Genomic DNA, 21,189 nt, shown 5'->3' with positions numbered 1-21,189 from the left:
ATCTACGGGGACATAGCCTATATCCTCGGAGATAATATTTCCAATAACGGCCTCTAGCACACCCAGGCACACACCACTTTGCAAGTAAGCATTTTCATGTCTATTGAAAGGAGGCATTTATATAAGGAGCACAGCATACAGGAATAGTGTTTATCTGTGTTTAATTAAACAAAAATAATACCGTGTTTCCCTGAAAATAAGACAGGGTCTTATTTTCTTTTGACCCCGAAATAAGCGCTTGGCCTTATTTTCGGGGAGGTCTTATTATTTTTGAGGTGCAAGAGGCGACGAGCGTGGTCACCTCTTGGCTGCTGCTCTGTTGCAATATTTTCGGGGAGGGATTATTTTCAGGGGAGGGATTATTTTAGCACATGTGCTCAAAAGCCCCATTGGGTTTATTCTCCGGGGAGGTCTTATTTTCGGGGAAACGGTATTAGTGAGGACTAGTGGTGCATATATGCATGCATATCTGTGTGTGTTTGTGTATGTATAAACATGTATACATGTGTGTTTACATATACAACATGTATGTCTGTGCGCATGTACACGCAGCCATACAAGAATATATAACATTTCAATTTATACAGTTCTCGATTTTAAATTAGGAAATTGGTCAATCATAAAAACCATACATGTTTCTAAATTAAAGGAAAAAAATCCAGGTAAGTTTGCATCATAGGCAAAGAGTGCCCAGGAAACCTGGTTGCCTCCCTTGAATATCTTCTTTCTTAACCTCCCTGTCAAAAGAAACCTGAGCCAGATGTTGACAAACAATATATATTGCCTGTCTGCTGCAGCAAATAAGGTGCAAATTTATTCTTCCACTGCTGTGCAACGCCCGGGCTCTTCTGTATGCAAGAAACAAAGCAAGGGTGTATCGATCCATTTCTTTTAACTCAGCATTGGAAATAGATTCCCTGGAAAGATTCAGAGTTCCAGTAATCACATGGGGGCAGGGAAGGGTGATGTTTTATGACCTTGAGGGTTTACAGAGTGGCTTTCTTCCAGAACTGTAACCTGGAATCCTTTTAGCTGGAGATGCTGCCGCTGAATAGGCCTTGGGCTTATGTTCCTGGATTAGTACAGGTAGTCTTCGACTTATGACCAGAATCGAGCCCAGGATTTCTACTGCTAAGCGGGACAGTTGTTAAGTGAGCTTTTCCCATTGTACGAACTTCCTTGCTACAGTTGTTCAGTACGTCACTGCCGTTAGTAACGTTAGTTGCACTTAACACAGTTGCTAAGCGAAGCCGTCTTCCCTGTTGACTTTACTTGTCAGAAGATCGCAAAACGGAAACGCAACCCCCCCCCGGGATCCTGCAACCCACCGTAAACATGAGCCAGTTGCCAAGTGTCTGAATTTTGATGACGTGACCTTGGGGGGATGTTGCAACCATCGTTAAGCGTGAAAAACGGTCATAAGTCCTTTTTTTCAGCGCTGTTGCAACTGTGAACGGCCACTAAATGAACTGTTGTAAGGTGAGGGCTACCTGCACTTAAAGCTCAAACTACACAGTCGTGGAGTTTTGCCATTTCTGTGACTCGTATCGGTTGCTTAGGATGAGTTTTTGAGACGCTTCTCCAGTACTGATCTACTCCAGGTTGATGTTGTAGGAAGCAGCCATGCCATGGCATCATAGGTCAGTAGGAGAACCCCATTTTGGGAGGTAGAAGGAAATCTGGAGTACCAAAAAGGGCTGAAAAATATCCTTCCTGGAGTTATCAATTCGGTGCCGATGCTCCTAGGTCAGTGGTGGGCAACCTTTTTTTTCAACTGAGCCAAATCTCGCCAAAACCACGGTTGAAATTTATTTTGAGAGCCACACTTTTAAAACCGAAAATACATAGGATGGTACACTGTTTTTAGTTTCAATAAACTCTGGCATTTGAAGCACGCAAGTCTTAAAGCTGTCAAGTTACAAGATCCTTGCATCCCTAACCCTTTAGGAAAAAAACCCCAAGGGGTCTTCAAACCTGACAGCTTGAAGACTTGTGGACTTCAACTCCCAGAATTCCTTCTCCAGTCATGTTGGCTCAGAAACTCTGGCATTGAAGCATGCAAGTCTTAAAGCTGTCAAGTTGCAAGACCCTTGCACCCCTAACCCTTTAGAAAAAAAAAACCAGGGTCTTCAAACCTGACAGCTTGAAGACTTGTGGACTTCAACTCCCAGAATTCTGAGAGTTGAAGTCCACCAAGGGCATCAATCATATTAGCCCAGGGATCTGCAAAATTGGCTCTTAAGACTGGTGGACTTCAACTCCCAGAATTCTGAGAATTGAAGTCCACCAGTCTTAAAACAGCCAACTTTGCAGACCTCTGTGTTAGCCCAAAGCCTGGCGCTGGGCGGGCCTTGCTCCCCCATTGGTGGAGCCCCAGGAAGCGAGGAGGGAGAAAAAGAGACGGAGGCAAGGAGCTTCTCCCCCCCCCCCCCCGCAAAAATCTTATCAGGGAGCGGGCGGGCAGTAGCAAATTAGCTGATCACGCGGCGTGATCGGCTAATTTGCTACTGCCAGCCCGGCTCCCCGGTTAGATTTTTGCTGGGAGGAGGCGGGGGGGAAGCTCCTTAGCCTCCGTTTCTTTTTCTGCCTCCTCGCTTCTCGTCATTCCACTTGTCAGAAACTTCTCCTGCATCAAATTTGCAACGACCTTATAGAATAACAGAGTTGGAAGGGACCTTGGAGGTCTTCTAGCCCCAAGAAGCGAGGAGGGAGAAAAAGAGACGGAGGCAAGGAGCTTCCTCCCCCCCCCCCCCGCAAAAATCTTATCAGGGAGCCGGCGGGCAGTAGCAAATTAGCTGATCACGCGGCGTGATCGGCTAATTTGCTACTGCCTGCCCGGCTCCCCGGTTAGATTTTTGCTGGCAGGAGGCGGGGGGAAGCTCCTTAGGCTCCGTTTCTTTTTCTGCCTCCTCGCTTCTCGTCCCCGCCCGACTTCAGGATCCTCCCTAATCATTGTGGATCGAAAAAAAAGGGAAAGAGGTGCTTGTTTTGAAGTGCCCGAGAGGAGTGAGGGGAGCGGGCGCCCGGCACACAGAAGAGCCACATTAAAGTGTGTAAAGAGCCGCATGTGGCTCGCGAGCCGCAGCTTGCCGACCACTGTCCTAGGTTAAATATGCCAATGATCTGATGAGTCAGTTTTCTATTTCTCTAATACAAGGGAACCTATCTGCACAGCTAAAGTATCATTGGAGGTCATCTAGTTCAACTTGTTCCTCGCTACAGGACGTACAAGTGTGAGGTGCAGTTAGCTCATCTCTGACAGTGGCCATTCTCCAGTTTGCTCTTTAGCCAGACTTGGGTGAGGCCCTGGAAGACGTCTTAAATCATTCCAGAATTTAAAACAGAGATGCAAAAGGTCTGCGCCTTGTCCTTTGCTGCTCCCCAAAATGTCATGCGCATACTTAAGGAACTTGTTGCACCCTTTAAAATAAAACGCGAAACCCTCTGACTTTTGAAAAGTAGCCCTTGATGTGCTGCTGTGGCCTTCCTGCTGATGGGTATTTTGCACTGGAGACACTAGATTCAGAATAAGCTAATGGCTGAAAAGAAAGAGACAGGTAGTCCTTGATTTACAACCACCATTGGGACCACAATTTTGGTCATACCTCATTGTGGCCATAAGTCAAGTCACCACATAAATGCACCTGATTTCTTTTCCACTCGTCTGTTAAGCAAATCTCATGGTCGTAAGTCAGAATCCACTCTCCCGAATGGGCATGTTTTTGCTGTTAAACAACTGGTCGTAAGTTGAGGGCTACCTGTAATTGCAAAGGAAAGAAAGATTGAGGATATTTGGGTGTGGGGCAGAGAATGGATCCCATCACGAGATGAGAACTATTGATCGGAACAGTGGATTGATTTTAAAAAGAATATTTTCTTGTCCTCTTTCTCTCTCTTTTTCTTTTCTTTACCTTCTTCTTCTCCTCACCTTCGTCTTTTCCCCAGCCTACTCCACCCCAGGCACACCCCCTGCGAACCGCTTCGTGGGATTAGGACCACGGGATCCTGGCAGCATCTATCAGGCACAGGTGAGTATTACGAACCTGCCTACAATAATTTACTTGCGGGGAAGGAGAGGCACAGTTCAAACTTGCTTCCACTGGCAGCCATACAGAACGAAAGGTAACACCTTCCTGGAGAGGAGCCCTGGTCACTCAATGGTTAAAATGCAGTACTGCAGGTAAATTCTGCCCACAGCCTAGAGTTCAATTCTGATAGGGCTCAAAAGTTAATTCCTCTTTCCATCCTTCCACGATCCATAAAAGGAGGACCCAGATTGTTGGGGGCAATATGCAAATAATGCTTGTAAAGTGCTGTAAAGCAGTGGTCCCCAACATTTTGGCCCCCAGGGACCGGTTCTGTAGAGAGAGGTTTTTCCGTGGATCAGGGGTGTGTGTGATTTTGTGTGCTGCCTGCATCCCGTGGATGGGGCTTTGCTTGTTTGTGTGGTCCGGTTTCTGGCATGCTGCAGCTCTGTGCTGGTCCATGGACTGGGCACACTTACTGTAAAGCAATATGGGGCATATATAACACTAAATGCTATTATTATTATTATTATTATTGCTATTCCAGGCCCCAATAACTATTCCTCAGAGGTAAAGTGTCAAAATATCTCTGACTATAGAGGTTATAGTTAAAATCTACAGAATAATTATAGTTAAAAGCTGCAGAAAAATAAAAGGCAATTAGGGAAAAGAATATAAAAGAAAAATAGGAAAGATAGATAGAGAAAAGAGTGAACAACAGAATAGATCAAAGGAAAAGAAAGAAAACGGTATTTAAAGAAAGGATTCCCAATCTACTTCGCAGCAGAAACAAACAGAATTAATCCTGTTTCTGCCCTCCCAAATTACAAAATGTCATTTCCTTCTTCCCACATTCGGCCGTTTTTAATCAGTAAATCCAGTTCCCTTGTATCAATTTCCAGCAAAAAATCCATGAATATAGAGCAGCGTTTCTCCACCTTCTCCTCCACCATGGCTAGCTGGGGAATTCTGGGAGTTGAAGTCCACATATCTTAAAGTTGCTAAGATGCGGAAACACAGAACTAGAACTTCTTCTTAAGAGCAGGTGTTAGTTATTCAGGTATATAGTTGAGAAATATTATTTTTCTCACTCTCATCAGACTGCGCGTACCCCAACCTTGGGTTCTCCAGGTGGGTTTGGGGAAAATAATTGTCAGATTTTACACCAGGACTGGTTAGTTATCCTGGAACTTGGAAGTAGACTCCTTCTCAGGCTGAGGATCTATTTCTCAGTGAAATGTTTAGTGGCTGCCGACTGAGCCTACTAAAAGCCTCTAAAAACAAAACAGGAAGTTTTGGTGGCTCAGATTTACATGTCTGTGCAAATCCAGAACGCTATTTGTGAAAGCTGGAAGATGGATTAAAAATGTCCTCTGGAAACGACGTCATGCCTTCCGTGTTGTACTGCCATTCTTGGGGGGGGGGGGGGTGTCATTATCCTGACCTTTCAATACAGCTCACTCCCAAATTACAGTCCCTTTTCCATCTTGGATGCTGTCCTCTGTATCTTGGCTCTACGTCAAGGTCTACTTGGCTTCTCCAGTATCAATCCTGCCAGGATTCTGCCTGGCACTTTCCCAGGCCCCGAGGGGAAACTCGGTGGTTTTTTACAATTACTTTTGCATGCCTCTGGAAAAACAACAACAAAGCGCACGCGCGCCCACATAGACACACTCACAGCCTTGACAGGGAGCAAGTTCAGAGGCCAAGGCTAACCTCGCGATTTCCTCCTTACCCTCCCTCTGCCTGGCCTCTTAAGAGACAATTGGCTGGTGTGCTTAATATGATGGCTCCTGGCCAATGGGATCCCTTTCCTTCCCCTCTGGCGTTGTTGGAGCCTGGCATCAGCCGTTAGTTACAGCTCTGGCCAAAGCCGTGACGAAGACTTCCGGGTATCACAGACAGTGCCTTTCCCCCCCCCTCCCTCCCTTCCTGCCTCCCCCAAGGAATAGCAACTCCAGTGTGTGTTTCCTTCTCCAGTGTGGGTTTAAGGATTATTTTAGGATTAGTCTTTTCTTTCCTTCCTCCTCTCTGGGATCTTGACCATCAAAAGTGTAAGAAATATGACACCAGATTGTCAAATTCCATGGGTGGGCAGGAGTGCTCTATGGGAGAGGTTGGGTTTGCAGCTCTTCCATCTGGCCCTGCGAAACCTGAGGCCTGCAGAGCTGAACACAGGAGCCTGACCAGCCTTGGCAGCTTGATAAATCTTTGGAGCTGCAGAATAGAGGAAGAGGGTGTCAAATGTCCAGCTCTTGAAGGTAGCAGAACTTAAACAAACAGAAGGAATGAAAGGAATTCCCTTCCCTTTCTATGCTTATTGTTGGTGGGTTAACGCTTCAGTTCAAAAAGGAAGAATGCATCACAATAAAACCTCAGCAATTTCAAGCTACTCTCTTAGAATCATAGGGGTGTCAAACTGGATTTCTTCGAGGGCCGGATCGGCATTGTAGTTCTCCTCCACGGGCCAGCCATGGGGGAGGGGAGATGGGACGGATGCCCCTGCAACACTTTGCTGGCCAAAACAGGGCACTGGGAGGGGTTGCTGCAAGAGGCCGTGCAGGCTGAAAACGGGGCACGAGGGGGCTGCACATGGCCCTCCCTGCCCCAATTTGGTTGGCAGAGTGCTGCAGGAGGCCGTCCAGGCTGAAAACGGGGCACAGGGGGCCACTCGTGCCTCCCCATAGACCGTTTTGGCTGATGGAGGCACTGCTGGCCGGTCCTTTGCTATTTGCAGGCCAAAAAGGGGCATGGGGGGGGGGGCTGCATGGGGCCCTCCCTGCCCCATTTTGGTCAGCAGAGTGCTGCAGGAGGCTGTCTAGCCAAAAGTGCAGGGGGCCACATGTGCCTCCCCATGGCCCGTTTTGGCTGCTGGAGGCACCACTGGCTTGTCATTTCCAGGCTGGCCCCATGGATCAGATTTAAGCACCTGAGTTTGACACCCGTGGGTTAAAAGATACTTGGAGGTCTTCTAGTCCAACCCTTTGCTCAAGCGGGAGATTTCTGTCATCCCAGACAAATGGTTTCCCAGGCTTTTCTTGAAATCCTTCATTGATGGAGCACCTACAACTCTAGGAGACAAGCTGTTCCATTGTTTTAATTGCTCTCAATGTCAGGAAAGCCCTCCTTTATTCTGCTTCTTCTTATTCCATATTGTTCAAATTCAGTCAATCCAGAAGACTGAAGTAATCTCTTCTACTTTTATATAGAGCTTTCAGGCATTTTTGTAATGCTCTATGTATTACCTAGGTAATTCTCATTTTTCAGTGAAAATAACCTTTTTTTTTTTAGCATAGGCCAGAATGATTTCCCCCATGTTGCAGGGAAAAGACTGAGGCTGAGAGAAAGTGAGATAGATTACCTATTTTTTTTTTTTAAAAATCATGAATTGGAGGTGAAGGTCAAAACGTCATTTCTTAGCTGCTATCTACCAGGCCCATTTTTAGTGTTAATAGGTATTAAGTCCCTTTTCCAATTGTTGTTTGGATATGGCATGGAATTGTTTAATATCTGTAAGCAAGGCCAGGATCCAAAATTGTAGGAGAAACATACTGTATTTTCCGGAGTATAAGACGCACCCTTTTCCCTCAAAAAAGAGGCTGAAAATCTGAACACAGCATTGTTTTTTGCCTCTTGAAACACCCCCCCCCCTTCACCAAAATGGCCATGCATAGCCTTTACGAGGCTTCCAGAGTACTCCTGGGGACTGGGGAGGGCAGAAATGGGCAAAAAACAGACTCAATTTTTGCATGTTTTTGCTTCCCCCTCCCCCAAGAACACTCTGCAAGCTTCCTAAAGTCTATTCATGCCCCTTTTGGGGGGGGGGAACGGGGCTGTTTTCGCAAAAAACGAGCCGTTTTGGGGAGGTTTGCAGAGTGCAAAAACTTTTTTTTTTTTAATTTGCCTCTTCAAAACCTTGGCGCGTCTTATACTCCAAAAAATACGGTATATCCATGTATATTTCAAATATCCATATATATTTCCCTGTATAAGAGGAAAAGGAGGTCCCCGCAGTTTGCCTATGGTGGATAAAAGAGACACATTCGTCATTGCTTAAAACATTGGAACTTCTCTCTTCAGCGAGTGTTTCTCATTGATCTTTGAACCACACAGGAAATAATGTTTCCAGGTTTGAAGGGATGTTAGGCCTGGGTCCATCTCTTCCTTTATTTTGATACCAGCAATTTTTAACAGAATAACAGAGTTGGAAGGGACTGGGAAGTCTTCTGGTCCAACCCCCTGCTCGGGCAAGAAACCCTATATCATTTCAGACAAATGATTGTCCAATCTCTTCTTAAAAACCTCCAGTGTTAGTTAAAAACCTCCTGGAGGCAAGCTGTTATTCTAGGTCGGATCTCTCTTTGATTAGTTTCCATCCACTGCTTCTTGCCTTGCCTTCAGATGCTTTGGAGAACAGGTTGACTCCCTCTTCTTTGTTGCAGCCTCATAGATATTGGAACACTGCTATCATGTCTCCCCTGGTCCTTCTTTTCCTTAAACTTACTAGTCATATCCAATTCAATTGCCACTGTTCTTCATTTCATATGTTTTAGCCGGTCTCGATGTGTTTTACCCCATCTTCATATCTTTTGCTTTTTTTTCCTTTGGCCCAATCTGTCCAGAAGTTAGTTCAAGAGAAATCGACTACTGCAGTGGTTCTCAACCTTTTTTTTTAAAATCACATATCTCCCTTTTAAATACCTTTTGTGGCCACAGACCATGGCCACGGACTACGACCAAGACTTAACTCCAAATTTAAACCACTGGACTGCATCAAGCCTTCACATACCCCCTGTGATGACATTGCAAACGCCAGGTGTCTGCGGACCACAGGTTGAGAATCCCTGGACTATTGTATAACTTTTCTTCTCCTTGTTCACATACTTAGTTGATTGCAGATGGAAGGCAAATCAGCAGCAACTGCATTGAGCAATAACAGGAATCTAATAATAATAATAATAATCCTCATCATCATTATCTTGGAGTCCTAGTGGACAACCATTTAAATATGAGCCAGCAGTGTGCAGCAGCTGCCAAAAAAGCCCACACAGTTCTAGGCTGCATAAACAGAGGGATAGAATCAAGATCACGTGAAGTGTTAATACCACTTTATAATGCCTTGATAAGGCCACACTTGGAATACTGCATCCAGTTTTGGTCACCACGATGTAGAAAAGGTGTGGAGACTCTAGAAAGAGTGCAGAGAAGAGCATCAAAGATGATTAGGGGACTGGAGGCTAAAACATATGAAGAACGGTTGCAGGAACTGGGTATGTCTAGTTTAATAGAAAGAAGGACCAGGGGAGACATGATAGCAGTGTTCCAATATCTCAGGGGTTTCCACAAAGAAGAGGGAATCAAGCTATTCTCCAAAGCACCTGAAGGCAGGACAAGAAGCAATGGGTGGAAACTAATCAAGGAGAGAAGCAACTTAGAACTGAGGAGAAATTTCCTGTCAGTTAGAACAATTAATCAGTGGAGTAACTTGCCTCCAGAAGTTGTGAATGCCCCAACACTGGAAGTCTTTAAGAAAATGTTGGATAGCCATTTGTCTGAAGTGATGTGGGGTTTCCTGCCTAAGCAGGGGGTTGGATTAGAAGACCTCCAAGGTCCCTTCCAACTCTGTTATTCAGTAGTAGTAGTAGTAATAGTAGTAGTAGTAGTCGTAGTAATATTATTATTATTATTATTATTATTATTATTATTATTATTATTATTATTATTATTATTATTATTATTATGCCGCTGTGATACAATCGTATAATAATAATAATAATAATGTAGGAAGCTCCTAACAGGGATGTATGAAGCCTTGTGCTGGAATTAAATACCAAGAGGCTAAATCCATATCACCTCTTGTCCATTGTTGATGAACTTCAAAATAAAACTGTTGGGTAAACAAAGCAGGATTTCTCAATGAAGAGAGAGCTGCAATCAGTGATGCACATGGACATTTGCACACTAAGTCTTTAGATAATGATAATCATAATAATAAGGCAAGATTTTCTGCTCTGCTTTCATTAGGTAGGAGACACCCAGGTGCTCGCTGTCTCCCTTTGTGCATCCTTTTTGTGCATGCTTAATCTGCTATGTGGTTTGAAAACTCCCCAAGGAAGAAAAAAAAACCCACCACTTCTGATTGCAGAGCAAGCAAGTACAAAGCAGTGAAGGCCGCCGCATTCAGGCTGCAGTTGTGCAGTTCAGAAAAATCAGTGAGAGAAAGAATCTCACCAGTGAGGAACTGCTGAGTCTGCAAATGCTGCCTGAGCGTTGTAAGAATTATAACGTAGTAGTCCCCCACCGCACCATTGCGATGGGCGTCCTCCAGATTTACCGATACAGCCTATCTAATAAATATGGGAATGTGTATAGTCTAGGTTAAAAAATTTTTACAAAGTAATTACAAATTAAAAGGCTACTTTGGTTAAGGTGCTGGCTTAAAAACAAGGAGATTGTTCGTGCTAGTCCCGCTTTAAGCATGAAAGACACCTGGGTTACTTTGGGCCAATCACCAGGACACTGTGAGTTCTAGCTCCACCTTAGGCACGAAAGCAGGCTGGGTGACCTGGGGCCAATCACCAGGAGACTGTGAGTTCTAGTCCCACCTTAAGCATGAAAGCAGGCTGGGTGACTATGAGCCAGTCATTCTCTCTCAGCTCAACACACTTCACAGGGTTGTTATGTGGGAAATAGGAGGAGGAAGGAGTATTTATATATATATATATATATATATATATATATATATATATATATATATATATATATATATATATATATATATATATATATATATATATATATATATATATATATATATATATATATATATATATATATATATATATATATATATATATATATATATATATATATATATATATATATATATATATATATATATATATAAAAATAATCTTATTGATAAAAAATAATAAAGGTGGGGTTAAAAAACTTTTAAAAAATATTAGCTGCCCAGATATATATATATATATATATATATATATATATATATATATATATATATATATATATATATATATATATATATATATATATATATATATATATATATATATATATATATATATATAATCTTATTGATAAAAAATAATAAAGGTGGGGTTAAAAAACTTTTAAAAAATATTAGCTGCCCAGATAATCCATTTTTACAAGGAAAGTCAATTTTCTATTGCCAATATCAATTATTTTTGTTGGCAGGTCTTGTAGCTCTAATGATGAGGGAACAAGATTTGGATTCAACTCCTTTAATCAATCCCGATGCTCACTTGGCCAATCTGGAGTCAATTCTCTTTACTCCTCTAAACACAGAAAGACAGAAAGAAACATCATGAAAACTAATCTATTTTATTCCTATGTTTTATCCAAAAAGTACTATGGATATGTTTCTTTTCCTCATTTATTGCAGTGTAGAATTGTTTCTGGTTCTGATAATCCGGAAGATCAGTAGAATATACCTACTGGAGAGAAAGAAGGTTTGGCACTTGGGGTGCTTGTGATTCTATATTTCAGTATTAATCAGATTTATGTAGCTGCCCATCTCACAAGAAGTGACCTTGAGTGGCACATAAAGAGCAATGCATATGTAAAAACAGATACATTCCATACATTTCAGAGTATGCCTATATAATTCATCAGGGCTAGAGTCTTCATTATTTCAAATTTAAAATGAGATTCTTAGGAAACAATGAAATGATTTGCATTATTTTACAGAATTCTGGCTTTGGTACTGCTAGGGATGGGCTGGAAATATTTGAGGGTTTTGAAGGATTTATTCTAACATAAATCTTTCTTGGGATTAATTTTTTTAAAAAAAGAAAGAAAAGAAAGCCATGGGCTGTTAGGAATATGTAGTATGTGCCCAGAACAACAGTTCAGCACTTTTTAAAAAAGCTTCTTCATGGCATATGCAAGCAGTATTGTAGTGACTTAAACCCAGAAACTAAATTTATAGCAAATGAGAGAAGCACAAGGAAAAGCTTGTACTGCCCCCTGCTGGAAATAAGTATGCAAAAAACCCCAGCAAATATTTCAAAAAATTAATTCATGGAATTTTGACATTGCAACATGTACGGAACCTTTCAACCATAGTTGCTGATAGCCAAACATGAAGAGTAGCCAACATTCAATTCCTACCTGGTTCCCAATTCTACTTAAAGCTTTTCTAAGGCTGAACTAGTTACATTTCCTTGAGATCCTGTCCCTGGCAACGCTACCTTGAGAAAATACAAAAATAGCATGCAAACTGCCAAGAGCTTATAGGAAACTATCCACAATATTACCTTGTCTCTCTTGGAGCCTCAGGGCTTGCTGGGTGTGTATTTGGCATCCTTGGCCTTGTTACATTAGCAAAAGTCTCTTCTGGAGCATTTAAGTTCTCCTGCTACTCTACTAGGCCAAGAATGCGTAGGTTTTTTTTTTTTCATGAATGAAAGTGAATATACGTGTCCCAGGATAATGTTGCAGCATCCAATCTGGGTTGATCACCCAGACCAGAGGTTTTGTCTTCTGAGTTTTCGGACTCATGCTGGAGCCCATCCTCAGGGAACTTCTCTGTGTGCTTTGAGCTATTCTGCATATGGTACCCTGTTTCCCTGAAAATAAGACCTCCCCAGGTAATCGGGCTTTTGAGCGCATGCGCTAAAATAAGCCCTGCCCTGAAAATAAGCCCTCCCTGAAAATATTGCAACACAGAAGCAGCCATGAGGTGACCACGATCACTGCCTCCTGCACTTCAAAAATAATAAGACCTCCTTGAAAATAAGGCCAAATGCTTATTTCGGGGCTTAAAAGAAAATAAGACCCTGTCTTATTTTTGGGCAAATAAGTGCCGGTTGTGTGTAGCTTTTTAGATGTAGATTAGAGTATTGATGGCTGGGTATTAAGCAATTGGCTGTTGTTTCCTTGTGCTGCCATCCTTCCCTCCCTCCCCCTCAAATACCTCATAAACTGGGGGTAAATCTGCACTCTTGTTGATTGACGAAGTACCTGTTTCCCAGGCTTCAATCACTTTCCTGGCTGTTTTTGTTCCTGCTTGTCCAACAAAGTTAGTAGCTGCAAAATTGAATGTATGTCCTTGTTTATCATCATGTCCAAAAGCTTAGAAGACAAAACCTCTAGCTTGTTGACTGACCCAGATTGGATCCCGCTTGTTTTTTTGTCTGAAGTCTTGGCTGTTTAGAGGTCAGAATCTGGGAAGAGATGCTTGACTCGAATTCATTGTTATGAATTGTTGTTTGTAATTTCAGATGAATTCAACAGCTCCCAGAATTTGCTAATCTATAATTATGGTTTCCCTTAGCCCAGTTAGAAAAATCAAATTTCCTATGGGCACCACTCAGTTTCAAATAATTTGGTTATTTACTGAACTGAAATCTATTGAAACTAGTGCTGAACAAAGTTGTTATATGGTTTTTTTAATGATTTTGTGAGCTACGTAAAGTATAGGTGGGATATAAACATTTTATAGAAATATATCGTCTCTTTTCATATGCTCAGAGGCTCCATTGTCTTAAACCTGGTGCACTCAGGAAAAAAACCCTCCAGCACTAATTGAAAATGTAGGGATAAATAGCAAAAACACTTCTGAAAGTTTGCCAAGAAAACTGCCAAGAAAACCAGTCCAGGCAGTCACCAAGAGTCAAGACTGACATGAAGGCACCCCTCACACAAATCAACATATTTAATTAGGTTGTGGGATATATTGCAAAGTCAAACAAAAAATATTTTATAATTTAATTTAATGGTAATAAGATATCAATGTTACGATGTCTTCTTATGTGTTTTATGCTGTATAGGACAGCGATGGCAAACCTTTTTTGGCTCGCGTGCCATAAGCGGGGGGAGCGCAGGGGGATCGTATGCAGGCATGCTGCACCCATAATGCAATGCGCGAGCCCCCTGCATGTGCGCACTACAGGCACGACCTCCCCCCCCCATTTTTGCATGCTTTTTTCGCCCTCCCCAGGCTCCAGCTTCCCCAGCCCCTCCGGAAGCCCTCCAGAGGCTTCAGGAGGCTTCCCTGAAGCCTTTGGAACATTCAAAATGACCTTCCGAGCGCTCAGAGGGTTGTTTTGAGCGCTCCGAAGGCTTCCGGGACCTTCAGGAGGCTTCCCTGAAGCCTCCGGAGCAGTCAAAACAACCCTCTGAGCAAACAGGAAGTCTGTTCCTGAACTTCCAGTTCGCCCGTAGGGCTGGTCTTTTGCATTCCGGAGGCTTCAGGGAAGCTCATGAGGGCCTCCGGGCGGGCGGGGAGGCTCTTTTCGCCCTCCCCAGACTCCTATAAAGCCTCTGGAGCCTGGGGAGGGGGAAAAATGGCTTTAAAAAAGGGTGCACTCAGCTGGCCAGCGCGCGCAAGTACGCTGACCAGCTGACAGGGCAGCGCCTTGCGTGCCCTGACAAATGGCTATGCGTGCCACTTGTGGCACGCTTGCCATAGGTTCGCCATCACTGGTATAGGAGAAGAGCCATGGTAGTATACCATACCCCCCCCACCCTCAAAAAAATCAGGATTCTTGGGAGCCCTTTTTCCAATGAAAAATCTTCCAGGTCTTTTATTAAAAGACCTGAGATTTCATATGCTACAACAATTGGAAAAGGTGCTCCCAGATTCATGATTGCATGTATTTCAATGATTTTGTTTCCATGGGGGTTACATATTGGGCTGCAAAAATCTGGAGCACCACTAATAGCAGCATTGAGATGCCTAATACCTCTTTCCTGCAAGCTTGGGGCGGTCTGGATTTTGGCAGCTGTTTCTTCAGGTCCCATTAAAAGTTACAATATTGGCAATTTTGCGAAGTGTTTTGAAGGCTACCTCCATGGCTTTTAGGTGATTTCAGGGCTTCAGGTTTACTTTAATGAAAAGAAGGACTAGGGGTGGCATGATATCAGTGCTGCAATATCAATATCAACAGAGGGTTGGACTAGAACAGGGGTCTCCAACCGTGGCAACTTTATGACTCATGGAGTTCCTCAGCACGCTGGCTGAGGAATTCTGGGAATTGAAGTCCACGAGTCATAAAATTGCTAAGGTTGGAGATCCCTGGACTAGAAGACCTCCAAGAAACCTTCCAACACTGTTATTCAGTATATAAGTAGTTACCCTTTGGCAGGACAGCTTGTAGATGATCACTGATTTCAGAGAGGACTCAGAGCCATCAAACCTTCTTCATTTCTTCTTTCTCTTCCTCACACATTCTCCAAACATCCCTCCTCTATTGTTGGATCCCTTCAGCCACCCAAAAGCTGCCCTGCTTCACGGGCACACCCTTAGTGTGGTTTTTGTGGGCAGTTTCCCTCTTTGTGCGGTCATGATCTGTTGACCTCTCCTCTCTCTTAGTTTCCTGCTTCCAAAGTCATCCCACAAATTATAAAGCCCCACTCAGCAAAACCGAGGAGCAAATTAGAGCTTTGGGCAGCATGGAGTTGGAAGGCCAAGGGGAAGTTACAAGCATCCATCTGTTTTGTTGTTTACCAAGCAGAGGCATTTGACGGGAAATTTGAGACTGAACCCTTTTGCTGCTTACAACACCAACAGAGAAGAGTTTTGCTCATACCTCTGCTCAGGAGGTAGTAAATAGAAGAGTCTTTAGAACTGGCAGCCAGATTATAAAATCCCCAGAACAGATGGCAAATCGGTCCCCTCCATTTCATTCAGTGTTAAAAATTCAGCATTGAAATATCACTGCCCTTGTTTATTGCTTCACAAAATCCTGACTTGTATGTACACTCTGATTCACTCATCGGCTGCTAGTTCCTGAGAAGCCCGGCTTCTTTTTCTTTTAATGAAATAAATCCTGTTTTTGAGAGTTATGAATTATCTGACGCCAGAATTTGCAGGAAAAGTCTTCCATTGACAAACCCTTGACCTGGGGGTCCTCTCCTACTATTGTTTTTACTATCCAATTTAGAGGCTGGGACTCACTGTAGCTAAATGGGAAGTTGATCAGAAGGCCCAGTTGGCTTTGGACCAGACAGATTCTTGGAAGCAAGGCCCCTTAATGAATGAATGTCTTAGTTCCTAACCATGAGGGGGTAGTTTGCATCCAAATTCTGTTGGCTGACAGTTGGGGGAAAATGAGACAACCTGGAGATCCGTTATGAAAAAAAAAACACAGCTAGCTGAAATCATCAAAGTTTGAACTTTGGCCAGACTCTACTTGGTACGTCTAATGAGTATATAAATTCTGTATTCTCAGAGCAGTCTCTCTCTCTAAATTCCCGGAAGGAGGGGGGGGGGCAGTGGAGTGAAGTTATATTTGTGTCTTCTTTGTGGACACTCCAAAGGTTGCTTATCTGGCTCTTATCCTGGACTAGATTGTTTATTTTTCCCTTTTCATCCAGCCAGTGGCCAAATTTCCTTCATTTTGATTTATAACTAGACTTGGCAGATTCATGTTCAAAAGCAGTAACAACAACAAAAAAAGCAGTTGGAAATAGTTCTGTTTGTTTTAGCCTTGATTTTGGACTTCATCATACTTCACAAGACCTCTCTAGTATAGTGACTCTATTGTCCCAACACCTGTTCTCCACAAAGTACCTCCAGGAAAAATCCTAGGCATAAGGAACATCCTAAAATTGACTGGGAATGCAGGGTTTTTTTTTTCCCCCTCAGGAGTTGCTGCATTTGGAGCAGTGAGCAAATCCACACAATCTCCTTGGCTTGGTTGCAAACCCTTTTGTTCTGACCCAGGCTTCCTTAAAAAGCATGAAGCAGAGTCTTGGTGCTGACAAAACCTCTTTTATTTACACAACTGTGAATTCCTTTCATTCACAGTCAGCAAGGCTTGGCAAACAATCTTTCAGAGGAATATTTATCAACACGAACCTTATCTTGCTTGGAGAGCTGCCAGATAATTAGTTTCCAAACGCAGGACAAGGCAACACTTGACATAGTCTCTTACAGTCACAAACAGAACTTCCCACTCTTGAAACAACTAAAGGAACGAATTATTTCCTGCAAAAGCCCCCTCCCCGTTCGCTCCTCTTTTGATCCTATGGGAGGGGCCAATCACCTTCAAGGTGTGGCTTTACTCCCAAGTCAACCCTCCTTTCTTAGTTGTTCTTGTCTTCTCGCAGCTTTGCACATTGGGAACAGGCTTCAGCTCTGCCTCACTGCTGTCTAGCTGCATCTCTGCCTCCAATGCAGAGCCCTCATCTGAGCTTTCCCCAATCCCCAGGACTGGCCCATGTTCCTCCCCAACCTCCTCACTGTCCGACTCTGCTGGCCGCTGGCAGGCCACAACACCAGTTCTGGAAATATGCCCATGAGCCACTGCCTATATCAGTGTTTACCAATCTCAGCCACTTTAAGATGTATGGACTTAAACTCCCAGAATTCCAGACCCATGGTTGGCTGGGGAATTCTGGGAATCAAAGTGTGGGGGAGGACATCAAAACCAACCTGTGGGTGTGCTTTATGGTCTAGTGACACTAGACTAGAAACTGAGAAACTGTGAGTTCTAGTCCTACTTTAGGCATGAAATTTGCCTGGATGACTTTGGGACAGTCACTCTCTCAGCCAAAGGTGGTAGTTGTAGGAAAAAGAGGAGGAGGAAGGAATATAATGTGCATTTACTGCCTTTATTTATAAAAGTAATCAGGATGAGACATGAAGCGAAGGAAAGGAAGGACGGAAAAGAAAGAAAGAAAGGAAACAGAAAAGAAAGATGAATCAATCAATCATTATGAGGAGTCCTTGGGGCCTCTGAATTCAGCTATTTTCTTGCAGATATTTCATTACCCAAACTAGGTAGCATCATCAATATTTAGCAGTGATTCGCATGATGTTACACAATTTGGGTAATGAAATGTCTGTGAGAAAACAGGCAGGCTCAGAGAGCATCAAGGATCCCTCATGTCAACCCTGAACTACAAATAGTGCCCCTTCATAAGTCGCTATGGCAGCCAGATGGAGGGAAGGGAGTTCGTTATAAAAATCTAAGCAGGGAGACTCTTGTCAGGGAAAATGGTGCTTCATTTCTTACTTAAGGTGGCTGTTACGATATGGGTGAACCCCTTTTCACTAAACTTTAAAGTTAGTCTCAAAATGCAACTTTAGTAATTTGTTTTCAATCTTCTTCCAGTCCTGGTACCTAGGCTAGTTGCAGCTTCCTTCTGCATCATCATCATCATCATCATCTTCCTTTCCTCCCCCCGGGCTTTGGGCTTCCTTTGAGGAGAACAGTGCAGCCCTCCCACCCCTGGCCCAAACCTTGGGGGCAGCATGGAGAGAGAGAGAGAGAGAGAAAGAAAAAAAGAAAGAAAGAGCACGGATTAACGTCAACACCATGAAGAGACATCACAGAAGCACGGAAGGAAGGGAAGAAGCTCAAACTTCTTTTTAAAAGATAAAGGAAAAAAAAAAGACTCTGCTTTCCAGCCATCCCAACCGCGACTTTCCTGAAACGAGCAAAATCCAAGCAGGCAGCTCTCCCAGGAGAGGCTCTTTTTTTGGGCCAGAAGCACTACACGCCTTTCCGAGGGCCTGGTTTTTCCCATCCTCCCTGCCAGTCCATGGCCAGCTGGGATCCTGTCTCGTCTCATACTCAAAAGGGATGTATATGCAAAAGTTTCTGATTACTTTCCTCCATCTCTTGTTGAGTAGCTGAAAAAAAAAAAGATGTTAAACTGGCCTGCTGCAGAGCCCTCCCCCCCCCTCTCTTTTTTTCTACGCTCAACAACACCCTCCCTGCTTCTCCTCCTTTGGGAATGGGGGTCAGCCGTGACCAAGAGACTGCACTACAAGCCATCTAGACTGGTCAAGCAGCTGAAGTCGGGCCAAGGTCAAGATGCAAAGTGAGCTAATTGCCCCCCTCAAGAGAGATGGGGGGTGGATTAAAATGCTGGGCACCTTTTTTCAGTGTATCAAAATTGTCCTCCTCCCCCACCCACCCCATCCCGGAAATCTAATGTTTTGCTTTCAGACGGGGGGGGGGGGGGCTTGTTGGTCCTCCTCACTTACTGACGTGGTGTGAGCCAGGACTTCTTTGGTGGAGAAGAAGGGGACACACGTGGCTTGCTTTCTGCACTCCTCTCCCAGAATGCTTTGTGCGCTTTAGTGTCAAAAGACATCCCCCCCCCCTTTTTTTTCTCTCTCTCTCTTTTGGAATGGGTTTGAGTGCCAATCGTGTGGGGTGGGGAAGAGGGGAAGGAGGCGGGCTGCTTTGACCGAGAGTCTTGTTATTGTGGGAGAAGGGAACAGATGCAAGCCACTTAACTTTAACTTTTGCGGATGACTTCGTGCAATCCCGAACCAGATGGTTTGGAATGGTGGCGGGTTTTGATTTTTATTTTGTTTTATTTTTTTTATTTTTTGGTCTGGGGTCGGGGAGACATTGGAACTCGGCTGTGAATGTTGAAACCACGCATGTGTCGTTGGGTTGGGCTGGAATGAACTCTGGGGCGGGGGCGGGGGGGCATTTCTTCAAGGGTGGGGTGGGGGTCAGGAAAGGATTTGCTATTACACTGTGTTTCAACAGCACCCCGACTTCCCTTGCTGCAACTCTGCCATGACCATAGATCTGTCTAACCCTTGCCTTAAAGTCGGACCAAGGCTGAGCGATGGGCTCTTTTTTTTCTCAGCCTGCATGGACTTTGGTCAGCCTGTTCTCTTATGGGGAAGGAATTGCTCTTGGAGGTGGGGGGTGGGTGGGTGGGAACATGGCACCTCACAGGTTCCCTTCATGGTGGCTTTCGCCCGGCTCTAACACCCTTTCTTCAAAAAGGCGGGCAGGCAGCCAGTCCGATGAACACCAGCAGGGACCTGTGTGGACTTGTTGAATCTCTGACTTGGGGGGGAGGGGAGGGGGAAGGAAGACATTGAGTGGGGGGGGGGCGGTCAATGGATCAGCAGGGCTTCGCTTTCTCTCCCCCTCCCCCCCACCCCGAGCTTCCAACCTTGTGTACAAAGAGCTATGCATGCCCTTGTAGACCAGCTTCGAGATGATTTTTGATGACTGCTAATACGGATTGCACATTATTATTATTTTTTGTAGGAAATGCACTTTTGAAGAGGAGGGAGAGGAGGAAAGTAACGGGAGGGTGGAGGGTGGATAAGGAAGGTAAATCTAGAGCAGGGGTCTCCAACGGTGGCAACTTGCGGACTTCAAGTCCGTTGGAGACCTCTGCTCTAGAGTGTATCTGTAATTTGTGTGGAGAGGATTATCATGACTATCCAATCCATTGTGACGGGATGGTGCAAAGTGAGGCCTTACACAGAAACCTTTCAGGACACGAGGAAGAAAAATCAAAATAGATTCGCTGGGAGCAGAGGAGGGAGATGCCCCCTTCCATCATTGCCCCTTTGTAGAGAACTCCATTCTACTTGCCCCTACCCCCACCAGACATGCAAGCCCCACGGTGGAGCCTAGAAGCCATCTAGGACTGGTTCAAGTGCCTACATTTTAATGCTCCAGTCCTTTCGCTGAGTTATGGAAAGCGGCATTCATAATGGAGACTCCCTGCCACCCCCATGGATCAGGGGCAGGCTGAGCAATGGCACTCCCAAGATGACTCCCGCCCATCCCTTCTTCCTAGCAGACACCAAAGCTTTAGAGGCCACGGATCCAGACTTCCTTGAAACCCCCTCACCCAACCGGAGTTGGGCTCCAAGTCCTCAGTGAGGGCCAGGTGGACAGCTGATGAACTGGTCAGTCCATGTTGGCTTCTGGACAATCTTCCTCCAAGGGCTGGCTGGCGTCATCCGCCATGATTCTAAAAGCATTCATAAATTTTCCTCCTCCTCCTTGTGCCAAACTGTCAAGATCTCAGAGGAATCCCATTGAGGCAGAGGAATCTTATCCCAGATGACATCTTGGAGTGGATTTGAATTGGAAAGCAAACATCTGTCAAGACCGAATGAGACCAATGAGTTGCGAAGGATAGTTCATCAGAAAACCCAAGAGAACATCAGTATCTTCCAATGAAATGCTTCAACCACAGAGAAATGAATTTGTAAAGCTAACCTAGCCATACGTTGGCCTAAGACAGGGTTGGAGAACTACGGCCATTTTATGACTTGTGGACTTCAACTCCCAGAATTCCTGAGCCAGCTCAAGAGTTATAAAAAGGGCCATAGTTCCCCACTTCTGGCCTAAGACAATGGCCAACTTTTACTACTTAGAAAGCGATGGGAACTTAGTGT

At 44.2% G+C, this 21,189-nt stretch overlaps 1 protein-coding gene across 3 annotated transcripts in view; it reads left to right on the top strand.

Annotated features, from left to right (window-relative positions):
* The window catches only part of NFIC (nuclear factor I C), a 179,951-nt gene extending 161,050 nt beyond the window's left edge, over positions 1-18,901 (top strand). For all 3 annotated transcript variants that reach the window (XM_081959272.1, XM_081959273.1, XM_081959271.1), the window contains 2 exons: positions 3,946-4,028; positions 18,131-18,901. In XM_081959272.1, the coding sequence (XP_081815398.1) occupies positions 3,946-4,028; positions 18,131-18,148 (101 nt within the window). In that variant the 3' untranslated portion in view covers positions 18,149-18,901. The remainder of the gene's footprint in view (positions 1-3,945; positions 4,029-18,130) is intronic.
* The last annotated feature ends 2,288 nt before the right edge of the window (positions 18,902-21,189 follow it).

Source organism: Natrix helvetica (genome assembly GCF_964273705.1).
Source record: "Natrix helvetica genome assembly, chromosome: 1".
Taxonomy (NCBI): Eukaryota; Metazoa; Chordata; class Lepidosauria; order Squamata; family Natricidae; genus Natrix; species Natrix helvetica.
This window is presented reverse-complemented; position numbering and strand designations above follow the sequence as displayed.